This window comes from Vidua chalybeata, chromosome 15, assembly GCF_026979565.1.
Source record: "Vidua chalybeata isolate OUT-0048 chromosome 15, bVidCha1 merged haplotype, whole genome shotgun sequence".
Lineage (NCBI taxonomy): Eukaryota > Metazoa > Chordata > Aves > Passeriformes > Viduidae > Vidua > Vidua chalybeata.
Genome location: NC_071544.1, coordinates 3,694,711 through 3,708,382, shown reverse-complemented (window position 1 = coordinate 3,708,382; position 13,672 = coordinate 3,694,711). Strand labels below are relative to the sequence as shown.

At 40.4% G+C, this 13,672-nt stretch overlaps 1 protein-coding gene across 1 annotated transcript in view; it reads left to right on the top strand.

The window, feature by feature from the left end:
* The window catches only part of DOCK2 (dedicator of cytokinesis 2), a 155,322-nt gene that overhangs the window by 112,734 nt on the left and 28,916 nt on the right, over positions 1 to 13,672 (top strand). The window contains exons 32-34 of the mRNA XM_053956912.1: positions 7,140 to 7,240; positions 7,339 to 7,397; positions 8,662 to 8,810. Coding sequence (XP_053812887.1) covers positions 7,140 to 7,240; positions 7,339 to 7,397; positions 8,662 to 8,810 — 309 coding nt within the window. The remainder of the gene's footprint in view (positions 1 to 7,139; positions 7,241 to 7,338; positions 7,398 to 8,661; positions 8,811 to 13,672) is intronic.

Below are 13,672 nucleotides of genomic sequence, written 5' to 3'. Positions count from 1 at the left end.
CTTGATCACTTTTTACTGCATGATGTGTCAGTAATTTTTAAAAGCAGATAACAAAAGCCTGAAAGACATCACATTGCAGGATACCAAAATCACACAGACAATAAAGACTGGAACTGTCAACGTTTTATTAAGGTGTACACTGCCTTTTTCAAACATGAAAGCAGCAGTTTGATCTGGAGCCTTTATTTCAGCTCTTTCCTGTGGCAATTCTGTGCCTTCCAAAGGGTTCTCAAACAACCAGAGATGTTGCAGCTCAACTCTGCACCTTGTAGTTCGAGGGGATGCATTAAAGCTCTTTTATTCATGACTTGTCAAATATCTGGAGGCCCTGTGCAAGGTAAACAATGTTACAATAAATAAGTGGTGCCCTGTAAAGAATTGCAATACCCTTATAGTCTTCATAAGAGACTTTAAAGTACAAATCAAGGTGTGACCTTACTTTTCTTTCATGAAAAAAAAAAAAAAAGCTCTGCAAACTTTCTAAGAGTTGCCCAAATATACCTATTCAAAAAGTTGCTACTGGACTAAAACAGGTTTGAATACTGCAAAGCACATTGTCTAATATTCTTAATTATAAATTTAAATTTGATTTCCCACAGTATTTTTTTTGTATTAATATATCTTGGCTGTTAGCAAACCAAGCAGTTTGCTAACAGTGGCTAGCAAACTGAGCAGTGGTTAACTCAAAGTAAATGAGAAACCCCTGTACTTCATAAAATAGTTCACCTTACAGTACAGCTACTGTGTAGCTGTATTTCTATTTTTATTTACATTCCTATTTAAAAAATGAGAATGAGACAAAGAAACTTGCTTTTTCTATTTTGATTTGAGAGAAAAGATTGATTTGAGATTTGTAAGAGTGTAACTTCCATGTTTGTTAAGAGCCACAGCCTGATGCTCACATGGGCTGTTCATCCCCGTCTCCAGCCCCACTCATCCCAACCCTCAGGTGTTTGGGGCAGGTCCCTGAGCCCACTGCAGGAGGAGCTCAGTGGGCTGGGGAGAATGGAGATGCAAATCAGTCAGAGTATTATTTAAAATAAAAAGATGCCACATCTTTGTAAACAAGTGCATGATTTTTACTGTTTGCAGGATGGTGTTCTCAGATCAGATTATTAAGAGTTGGAGCAAAGTCTTAATTAAGAGAAAAAATTGAAAAGCTGTTTAAAGCAGAGGGAAATAGATCTGAGGATTCTTCACTCGGCTGAGTGGTTGCATGGTAATAAATAGTAGACAACCAAAGCAAACAAAGCAAGTCAACTGTGAAGCAGTTGAGCATCTAAGAAAGTGTGGTTTCAATCTAGAGAGATGCAAAGAAGAAAAATTTTGCTGCTCTAGTTGAGCTTGTTAAATGGAGAAAAAACAAAGGTTCCTGGCCTCTTTCTTGTTTGCAAAGTAAATTGCTTTTTTCATTTATTATGTGACTCAGGTAGAAGGGAAAGAGTGTTACCATTTAGGGCCATTTAGGGCAAGGATGTGCCCTGTCTGATCAAGGGTGGCTCCAGTCCTTCAGTTTAGGGCTCAGCATTGCCTTACAGTTCAATGCTGAGGCTGTTGGATAGAGAGAAAAATCCCAAACCCCTGCCCAGCCCAGCAGTGAAGGGCTGTTAAATTTCCTGCCTAAGTCATCCCTCAGATCCACCCTCCCATTTTGGCAGGGAGCCCTTCCCTAACCCCAGAGCTCTGACACCGAGGTTGTCATCGCACGGGCAGGCAGCAAGGGCCACAGTGGGCCTTTGGCTTGGGGATCTTTGATCTTGGAGGTAAAAAAGTCATCTGATATCTGAGGTTTTGTGCCTGCTGGGTGGGGGGTGGTTCTCCTTGGTTTGGGTTTGTTCCTGGGTTTGCACACAGAGTGCACAAGGGGTGGATTCAGTACATCAGTGGCACTCAGAGGTCGTGTCCAGTGTCAGGACGCAGCAAAACTCTGCACAACAAAACCAGGTCTGCCTGGAGGGCTCCTGTTATGGAATATTTACTGTTGTCCTGATAAAACAAAGCTGTTAGCTCCAGAGGAAATAATTTTACAGGAGAGAATAGAATGAAATTTCATTAAGTTATTGACCAAAAATAAACCATGGAGTAGGAGTGAAGGAGAGCTCCCAATATTCATGGTGCCTACAGTACAAACAGGGACAGAATCTTGCATAATGCATGACTCTGCATTCTTCAGTACTGAACATAAACTGGAACATGAGGATTTAATGCACAGAAATCTGGAGTTTCAGCAGGAATTATTGGAATAGGTAAAAACCCTCAATATTTAGCAGTTTCTATTCTATTCGTGTCCTTGGATTTGAAACAAGTTATTTTCTTGTATTTATGTTAGATATAAAGAGGTTATGTTAAATGTTGAAATTGGTTATCTAGAAAGGCAGGGAATATTTTCTCACTCCAGGATTCTGAAGAATAAATTCAGCAGTTGACCAGTCTGAAGCAGTTTAGCAGCTCTTGTCTTGGCACATGGAGCTGGAGCAGCTGAGCTGGCAGCTGTCCTTCCAGGTACACATTCAGAGCTTGCAATGAAAAGTCTGGAGACTTGCAACTGTGGAAAGTATTCTAGCTTAAGGCTCTGTATTCATATCTTGGTTTGAAAAGCCAGGTGTCTATTAAGGAAGGCAGGAGCCTCCCCTGAAATGGAAAATGTAAACCCCCTCCCTCCAAATGGTTGTAATTTTGAAATTAAGGGGCTCTCAGGCAAAGATATGGGAGCAAGAATAACAATTCTTTACTAGGAAAACTAAAAATACAAATGCAATAGTACAAACAAAACCAAACCCTGCCAGAGTCAGAGCAGGCCCTGGCAGGCTGTGGGTCAGGGTGGTGGCAGCAGTGCCATTCCATGGTGGCTCAGCCCTCCTGCAGTGCCAGCTGTGCTTCTGCTGGAGCAGGATCCTGCACAAGGCTGGAGTTTTCCTCTGAAGCTCCAGGGCTGCTGGAGATGGGCCTGGGCTCCCTCTGGGAATGCAGTGGGGCAGAAAGCTGCTCCTCTGGGAATGCAGTGGGGCAGAAAGCTGCTCCTCTGGGAATGCAGTGGGGCAGAAAGCTGCTCCTCTGGGAATGCAGTGGGGCAGAAAGCTGCTCCTCTGGGAATGCAGTGGGGCAGAAAGCTGCTCCTCTGGGAATGCAGTGGGGCAGAAAGCTGCTCCTCTGGGAATGCAGTGGGCAAAGGCTGCTGTGCTGTCCCAAGGTCAGATTGGATCCAGGTAGGAATGCTTGGCTCCTCCCCTGGGCAGAGCCTCTCCCCATGGGATGATGGAATTTTCTCAGCCATGCAGGGACACTCACTGGCCATGGACAGAAGATTATTAATAATTAATGGACCATGAACAGAAGAGATCTCCTGGAGGGAGGATTGGCTGTGGGAGAGATAAAGAAAAGTGCCCCATGAGCAGAAGATAACTGCTCCACCTCTAACAGATGAAATAGAATACACCCCCCATTTCCAACCTAAGACAATTCAGGATGACCCTATGGAGAGAAAATAAGGAGATACATTGATGGCATACAGGAAAAAAAGGCAAGCAGGTCTAAGGTTAGACTTTCCCCTGAAGACCATGACAATTAATGCCTTATTGCTCATTTGACTTCTTTATTGCATTTCATGTCAACAAAAAGTCTGATCAGTGTGACTGCAAATTGCTTATTTTTCTCTTTTCCATCTTTTTGTTTGTTTGCTCCCAATATTATTTAAAATAATATTCCCCAGGATTCTCTTGGTTGATTGCAGAGCTGTCTCAGGCACCACTGGTGCCTCCAGCCAGGACCATGTTATGCAGTTGCACAAGGATTTGTTGTGGGCTGCCTTTGATGTTTTCTTTTCTTTGGAGGCAGGGAATGCTGGTGGTGTAGGGCTCATTATCAGCTTCTCCTGGTAAACACAAAGGAAATTCAACCATTGGCATAACATCCAATCTTAAAAGATGTTGCAATGTTGGGATTTCTGCTGGGTTGTATCAAGTAACAGCTCTTTAGGGATTTGCCAATTTCAAATGTGAAGATTGGACACCATGTTCAGACCACTGCTTTGCAGCTGGGCTTTTGCAGGGCAGAACAGCTACACCATCAAAAGGTGTAAATTCTGGATTCGGGGTGCAGGAGTTGAGATAGGCTCTTCAAAAGAATCTTAACAAAGAAACAAAAATCTTTAAAATTGTGGAATATATTTTTGAAAAAGTGTTCCCTGAAGGTCACCCTGGTCTCTTTGGTTTAATTGTAACAAAAACCTGTGTGATTTTCTGTACCTATGCAACACATTCATGGTATCCTCAACAGCTGTCTGAAAAGATGCCATCTGTGGTAAATAGGATGATTCCTGGACATTTTTGTTTCTGTCGGCAGTTGAAGTCATCGTGTTACCTCTGTCCAGGACAGAACATTTTCACTCTGCTGTCACTGTCATCTCCTGGCTCCATCACCTTTGGTTTGGAGTCTTGCTCTGCACAGGAGGGGTTTCCATGCAGGGAGGGAACACACCCACCCTGTGACCATCCCACCCTTGGTGCCGCTGGATTCCCGCGTGGCTTTTGAGCAGGATTCCTTTGGGAATGTCCCTGCTTGGAGGGGCAGGGCAGGGTGACCAAACCCAAACCCAAACCCAAACCATTTTGTTGTGCTCACACAGCTGCTGTAGAACCACTGCTCTGGAAATGCAGCATTATTGATTCCTGCTCCTCCCTCCCTCCCTTCCTCCATTAGCATTACATTTACAGGGCATTAGAAAGGATTATAATTCTATATCTGTGCTGTTAGAGCGATTGTAATTCATATATTAATCACCAATGCCACAGAATTCTATTATAAAAGGCGTAGTCCAAAATCTAATGTCAGTCTGATTTGAAAGAAAATGCTTATTTTTGTGTTTTCCTACCCTTCTTCCATGAGCTATGCTCCATTAATAACTCAGCAGTAATGAAATGTATTCCAACAAACAGAATTGTGCAGCTTATTATTTTCTATGTTAAAATCTTCTTTTAGAAACCCCAAAATCAAAACCCTCAGGGCATTACAAATACACAGGGGAAAAATACACACTGTAAAAATCTACGTGTGATAGGCATTGCAGAAATAATGCAGAGGTTAATAGGGAATGAAGCCATTGGGAAATTTAGCTAGAATTAACTATACTGGAAATATTAAAGTGTTATATTTTTATATATTATATATCATACTCTGCATTTGAAAATTATCAAATTACAGAGTTTGAAGTTCAGATTTGATCCTTCCACCAGCAAATATCAGCTTTCAGATGTTTGTGAAGGAGGAGGCTGCAGCCTTTACTCTTGGGTGATTTTTTAGGATAATCTCTTCTTCGTGAGATGGCTGGAAATTCCCTGCTAAATTAATTCCACCTTTTCCAATTCGACAGATGTCCAAAACACCTTGTAATTTTATTATGGGGTTAAGAGAAAACAAAACGTGTCTCATAAGAATAATTTTTGCCTTTTTAAAATCTGTTTCCATATTATTTTACCTCAGAGAGAAACTACTTTGTCTTGTAGAGTTTTAAAGTTAGTTTTGGTGCTTAAAATCTTGTGAGCCCTTAATTTGAATATGCTATTGAAAGGAAAAGGATCCCATTTTTCAGCCATTTTGGGGTACTCTGAAGATGAAAGGAAAAGTTTATTATAAATAAGGAGATTGAGTCTGTGGGGTGTGTCTCTGACAAAGGTGGCACTGAACTTGGAGCTGTTAAATGAAATGAGACACCATTTGGGAATAAGCCTTCATTTTTCTCCCCACAATCTAGAACAATTGGAGGAATTTTCCATCTCACTGCTATAATTGACACATACAAATTGTGTGCCCTGCACATCAATAAACACGGCTTCTCAAGGGGCTGAGAACTCCACACTGGCCAAAATAACCTCTTAAAATATTTGGTAAGAGAGTAAAACAGGCCTTTGAGGGCATGAACAACATTTGTGCTGCTGAGCAAGGCTCTGCATTGCCTGGGTTAGTGTGTGCAGCAGGGCCAGCTGTGCTCACACACACTCACAGAGCCCTCCAAGGGCTTTGGGAGGAGCAGCTCTGCTGGGCACAGTCTCAGGGGAGGGATAAATCAACAGCAGGATCATCCTTAAATTATAGAGGACATTTGAGAATTGTATTTATTAGGGGAAATGTCTGTGGTTTTGTGTGTTGGCATCTGGTTTTCACAGTTAAGCACACCGGCGTTTTCCAGGCTACAGAGGGCAGAGGCCCCTAAAGTTTTTGATGGAATATTTTCTTTCCAGGCTGTTTAATGGGGGTTCCCAACCCAGGTTTGTATTGCACCACACAAAATGAAGAGCTCAGCCCCGTGTTTTGTTCCATCCTTTGAATCACCACTGGATACATTCCTCATTGCCTTCTGCTCTCTCACTGAGCCCTACCACTGATTTTAGCTACAGCTGCATTTTTAAGTGTTTAAAGCTGCTGTTGACTGCCTAAAAGCTTCTGGAAATTGTATTTCCTTCCTTAAATTTGTGTTTCCTAGGGAAGTTTCTCTTTTCCCTTTCTGGTGTGTGAGAAGTGCTTGTTTTTAATTGTCTGTAGAACAAATAGTTTGCTTTCAGGAATGAAGGGTTGTGCACTGTAAGCACAGAGGCTTTTTGTCTACTTCAAGTACAGATTCAGTACTATCAGCTGTTATTTAGGGATGTATTTTGTCCTTCTTTCATGTGGAGAGCTCTTCACAAATTACACTGGAATTTCATACAAATGGCTGTTGAATTAGGATCTGAAGAGGAGGCAGGAGATGCCTTTTGAAGTGGTGCTCAAATGCAGTGTAATTATATAGGTGCCTTAGCTCCAGTTTGGTAAGCTCCACCAGCATGTAACGTGTTCCCCCAGTCCTGCTTTGGTTCAGGGTTTAATGTTGATGGCTAATGAATTTCATGTGAATCTTTTTTTTTTTTTAGCAATATTTATTTAGCTGCTCTGTTATTAGGAGCAAATGTGTAGTAGTGGTTATTAAAATTCATCTTTCTTGCTTTTCTGCTAATTGCATAATACTAATGATGTACATCTCTGCATAATATAAAAATACCTTATTGCTTGCATCATTTGGTTTCATAAATTATTCTGCATTATACATCATTTAATATTATTCCTGCTTTCCTCAAAATTATTATAATTTCCTTATATTCAATTTACAGCTGTGGAACAACTATTTTCATTTGGCTGTGGCTTTTATTACCCAAGATTCACTACAGCTGGAAAACTTTTCCCATGCAAAATACAACAAAATCCAAACCAAGTAAGTAAAATATATCCTTTAGCTTATATCTTTAATTTTGTGTTAAAATGATAGAAAAGGTAATGATAAAAATACCTTTCATATTCCTTTCCTCCCAGATATGGAGATATGAGACGTTTAATTGGCTTTGCTATCCGTGACATGTGGTACAAACTTGGTAAGTAGCAAACTGAGCTTCACTGCAACTGAATCTGTCATATAATGTTTTTTCCATTGAAAAATATCTGACATGAAGTGCTTTTGTAAATATGTATGCTATTTGAACTTAAAATATGTTTTCATTCCTGTGATTAAGCTTAGAGCTGAGATACAGTTGGACCAGTGCCAGGTTTGTATTTAAAAGAGAACTCAAAACCTTCTCTCAGAGCTCAAACATGACTGAAATCAGATTTCAGAACCTGATTTTGCAGGATTGAGACTGGATGAATTTTCCCTGAGAAGGTTACTGCTCAGCCTGAACCTATGATTCTGCAAATCAGATTTGGAATCTGCCTGGATTAAAATTCAAAAAAATTTTTACATTTGTCATCCAGCCAGGTTCTGCTGCTCCTCCTTTGAAAGTTTCTCATTAACTCCTTTGAGATAATTTCTTATTAACTGAACTGAGGTAGAATATTCGTTTTATATTGCAACACTTTTGTGTGGCATTCTCACTGACAATTCACATGGCACACACCAGAGAGGAACATCAGATTCAGGCACTCCTTAGTGTGGAACAAGTCTCACCTTTGTGGATGAGAACATTTTTGTCTCCTCAAGGTACAGGCAGCACTGACACTCTCACAGCTCCTTGGGTTTGCTGCTGCTCTGCTCCATTTACCAGGGCAGTGTTTGAGCCCCACCTGGGACCTGGCTGAGTCCTGCACATTTGGGTGTTTGGTGGCAGCTGATGTAACCCTGGTGCTACCAGATAATTCAGTGTGAGGTTAGCAGCTGAGTTCTGTGGATGGTGTTTCTGTAACTGCTGCTGATTTTGGTGCATTGGTTGGTTTGATTCATTGTTGCAAGGTCTAATTTTATCCTAAAAGCCAGTCATGGTTTTCTCCTTCATAGGAAGGTTACTCCATGTGACATTACTGTGTCCTGCTGGTAGAATTTGGGCAGTTCTTAGGGTAATTTATTATTTTCTACTCTAAATATTTATAAGGACATGTCAAAAACTTTAAAAATCGAGTTATTCACTGAAAATATCAACTCCTCTGGCATTGCTGCTTATTCCTGGCACTACATTCTGGCACCTTAGAAGGTGACAGTATCCATTCACATGCCCCCAGCTTTTGAGAAGAAATGAAGTGACTGAGTTGTAAGACTTGACCAACACAGATGGCTTAAACACCACTTTAAGTGATTGTAGCTCCTAGACGTCATCCTAAAAATATGCAGTTTGCTCTTCAAATATTCAATTTTTGGTTTTGTTTCAGGCCAGAATAAAATTTGCTTTATTCCGGGGATGGTTGGGCCCATCTTGGAAATGACTCTTATTCCAGAAGTTGAACTACGAAAAGCCACGATCCCCATTTTCTTTGACATGATGCTGTGTGAATATCAGAGGACAGGAGAATTCAAAAAGGTAATTACCAATGCTCTGCGTGAAAATGCATTTAAATGCCATGCACTCAGTATTTCTGGTAAATGTTTGTCAAGTGAGCTTTTCTGCTCACACAAAGTGAAATCCCAAATATTAAGAGCCAAAGAAACAGCAAATGTAGGATCTCCAGAGTGACTTAGTTTGACTTAGGCAAAACTTGTTGCATTGACAGCAAGAAATAGATGGAATAACAAAGAGATCCAGGGAGATTGCATTATCTTAATCCAAATTTTCAGGATTTTACTGGAAAAGGTTCTGAGCAGCAAGACTTACATTGAAGTCAAGCCTTCATTAAGTAGGAGATATAATTAAATGACCTCTAGGGATCCTCCATAATCTAAATAATATTTACTTAAGCCCCTTCCTTGTGGCATAGATATTGGTAAGCCAAAACTTCCAGGTTTTAATACAGAGTAGCTGACAGGAGTAGCAGTGAATAGTTAATTATATGTTATCAGATTTATCAGGAAACAGTAACTTTTTAAACGTTTATTGTGAGAAAAAAAAATCACTGTGGAGAACTGAAATTCCTGGAGTGTTTTTGGCAGTCATTTTGCAATGGAAAAAGAATTTTTAAGTCACTACTGTGAAATATTTTTGATTGATGGAATTGAACTGGGGATGGTGGGGCAGGGCACTAGGGATTGTAATCTAAATTTCCTGCCACTGCTTGCTGTGTCTGCCTGGGCAGTGGAACATCCATCCCTGTGTGACATCTCCATTCTCCTCGAGCTCTTTGGGCATGGAATCACCTTGTTCTGTGTTTGCACACTGCCTCCCACGGTAAATTATAAACTGGATATTCAGCTCTGCAGTTACACAAATAATTAATTCAGAGCAATCTGTGTAAGGGAAAATGACAAACAAAAAGGCATCATTTTGGACATATGTAAATATAAATATCTCGTATACCCAGCTATGTTTAATACTTGAAATCGTTTGGGGCATTTCTGTGTCAATGAAGTGTGGAACAAATGAGCAGATGGAATTTCCATTTTGGTCTGTATTCCACAGTGCAAAGCTTTTGGTTCAAGGCCAAGATTAAAAACCACTTTGTTTCTGTGCATCTGTTCCCTCTGTGTCCTGATAGTCCTATATTTGCCTTCTTAAAAATGTTTTCCTGCTCATGGCTTATACCTCATCTCTTGGGAGAGAGCACAGATCTGTACAGCGCAGGAATCCTGAAAACCCATCACTCATCCTGCCTGATTAACAGGAGCAGCAGCTTGGGAGCCTGGGAGAGAGAGGCCAGGCACTCCAGTGCCCACTGAATCACTTCTCCTGCCATAAAAAGAAGTTTCAGGTGGTATTTTACAGTGCCAAGGAACAAGGACATTGGGTTTATTGCAGCTTAAGGGGGAGTTTTCATCAGATGGTGCAGAAACTATTTCATAATTGAGCAGCTGAGTCTCACTGGACTCTAATGTTCTGCTTTAGGAATTGGGATCATTTGCTCATCAAGAATCATGGGGTTTATCCTCTCCTTTGCTATGGATGAGGTAATTAAGATAAGAAAAACTTGCCTCTGTAAGTTTAGCCATTCTGGTAAGTTTTTTAAAATATGTATTTTAAAGGAAAGGCACATTAAGTTTTATGTTTTAAAATTTTTACCACCTTGATTTAAAGGAGCAAATAAGTAATATGAATGGCTAATTACTGGGTGCACAAACACATAAACTCCAGCTTTCGGTAGTGGGCAATTTTCATTTGCAAATTGACATTTAGTAGTATAAAGGATGTTTTTTTAAAGCTTTAGTATAGAATTTTGAGAATGACAACATGTTATTTCAAGAGTGCCTGGGGCACTCAGGAGCCCAGAATGACATTCACTTAAAACATAATTTTGTGGAACTTTAAAAATAAATAATTTCTAATCTAATCTTCTCTAATGAGAGAAGAGGGGGAAAAAGCACAAACAGAAACATCTTTATGAGCTGAGCCTGTACCAGCACAGGAACCAGAGCTTGCCTGGTACCTCCAACACGATTTAATAACCTTTCCCAAAAATCCTGTCTGTGTTAACATCCCTCTGGCTGGGACAGGGCCCTTTCTGGGGGGCACAGGGGGTGTGCTGGAGCTGGGGGCTGTGTCCTGCTGTATGCACACAACATACAGGCAGTAAGGATATAAAGTCATTTAAATTTATCCAGCAAGGATTTGATTTTATTTAGCTTTTTCTAAGAAATCATCTAATCCCAGAGAAAACAAAATTCCACCTGTGGTTATCTCAAGAATCATTTGCTCTACAAATATATTTAATGGCTTGGAATCTGTATGTAGGTGTAGGACACAGTAAGACATTTTCTTGCAATGCTTTCTTCTACTTTGCACATGTATTTCCCATTCACCCAGAGCAGTGTTACATAAGCTCATAATTTTAACTCTAATTGAAGATGTAGAGAGGGAGCCATTAATATCTACTAATTTTAGCTATGGAGGCTCTGTCTATCGTGAGCTCAGAGAGCTGGGAATCTTGGAAAGCCAATTTATTAATCTCTCAGTGTCTGTGGATAGACTCAGTCCTCTAAATGTATTCCTTTCTCCTTCAAATAAAAAGAGAAGCTCATTGCTTATGTGAGCCAAGCTCATGTGTTAAGAAAGTCCCATCCTCCAAATGCTGCTAACCCACCTTTCCTTTCCTTGAAAGATCAGGTTGTGCTTTATATTGATTTTATTATTATGAATTTTATCCCAAAGGAAGACACATCATCAAGAGACTTTGTCCTGCTTGTTCTAACTGTGATCTGGGACCAGGAGTTAGAAAATGCTTGCTTAAAGAAGCAAATAAACAAACAAACAAGGAAAACTGGCTCTTTGCAGAGTAAATTAAAATATCATTTAAATAAACATGGATTTGAGATACATTGTGGATTTAACTTGGCTTAGGAAAGATTAATTCATCTGTGTTTATATTTTTGCTCAAATAAATCATTCTGTTTGTGTTTAGTATTTTCAGTTTAGTATCTCTCGTGGGTTCTGCCAATTGCTGGAGCCATCTGGGGAAGTTTTCTGTTTGCTTTCCTTCCTGGCTGCTGTGGGACTGTGTCAGAAATCAGTGCTGGCTGCTGCTGTGTGCTTGGGTTTCCAGACTCGTTGTTAGAGGACAGACATTGACTCCAGGGCAGTGTCCTGCTGTTCTGAGCTGTCACAGGGGACTGAGAGGGTGACTCAGGTGTCCTCAGTGAGCTCCTCTGGCACAGGAGGTTCACCTGCTCTAAAGAGCCACAGTTCTTTCTCTCAGCTCTCAAAATCTTGTTATTTGTAAGGTTTCAGAAGGATGTGAGATCAGCAGCAGGGCTGAGTTGTACAGCCTGGTGCTTCAGAGAGATCCATGTGGAAAACATGGACGTGTTTTCCAAGTGGAGATTCCTTGGATCTATTAGAGAAGCAGGTGGGTTTAAAGCTAAATTGGTGCCAGTGACAATTAGGCACACTCGGTTTAAGTGAGAGGATAAAAACACTTTCCAGATCTTAATGTTGGCACAGAAACTTTAAAACTTTATTCTGTATTTCTGCCAACTTTTCATTTGATCCAAGCAACTGATGTTTTGACTTCCTGCAGGTTGTTGAGAAACTGCAGGAAAGATGCTTAGGAAGAGTTTTTTTGTTCAGATCCAGAAATGTGAAAATATTGCCTCTTTGAGAAGTAATCAATTCTCTACCTGCTGAATAAGTACTGGGAAGGATTTAAGAGATGGATTTAACTGGTGCTTGACCTGCACTATATTCACAGATTTGTCTTACTGCAGTAAGCCCACAGAAAATGGCTGGATTGGATGTTTTTGCTCAATATTTCCTTGTCCTGAAACTGCCATGCACCTGTGCTACCCACATTTAATACTAATATGCACCCTGCTTGCACATAAAAATTAACTCAGAGCCCTTTAAACTTCTATTTCAGCCAGGATGAGACAGAGCAATTTTATTTTTTTTCTGTTAAGCTATTTTTCAATGATAGCTCTTTATTCTCTAATATTAGTGTAGCCTGTTCAACAGGCAGTCTTTCATTTGTATTGTAATTACAGAGAAAGAATTAACATTAGAGCAGCAAAACCTGCAAGTAGCAAAGTGGTGGAAATGGCTCCTTCCCCCCTGTCCCTTTCCAGAGCAGAGTGCACCTGCACTGCCACTGCTCTGAGCTCACGTTTCGCTCTTGGTGTGAGCAGTGGAGAAGTTTGACTGCTCAAGATGCTGTTTCAAAGCTCTTTGAAAGAAGCAGAAGCCGCTTCAGTTTCTTCCTCAAGAGCAGTTTGCAGGATCAGAGTGGCCAATAGATCTGGGTTGGACACTGGAGGGAAGAGGGAAAGAAAGTTTGGCCTTTGTTCTTGAAAAATGATGAATCATTTTTCTGGGTGGAGAGTTTGAATCATGACCTACTTGAAGGAAGTACATCTAGTAACATTTTCCTTTAGAATATCATGTTCTTTAAAACTGAAGAAATTCTAAAAACACATCTGAAGAGATGTGTGACCTGCTTGGTGCTCTAAGAGGAAGGACTGTTTTCTCTGTGTAGCCCTGGCTTGGCTTCTTCAGCTCAGAGCTGAATGTTTGGATGAGGATGCATTGAAATAAGGTAAAATATTTTGCATTGCAGTTATCTGAAAGAACCATGTCTGAAATACTACAGTAATTCTTTGTACCATGAGAGGCTTCCAGTTCTCTGATGGGATGATCTGGATCCCAGCCTGCCAAAGCTCTCAATTACACAGAAACACTCCAGGGAGAAACAGAATTATTCATGTACTGACAATTGTGTGAAATTTTGTATCAAAGAAGAACGTGAAAACTTGCTGCATTAGCACAGTAATGAATTCTGTCATTTTTACAGTGGTTTAATAATTAGA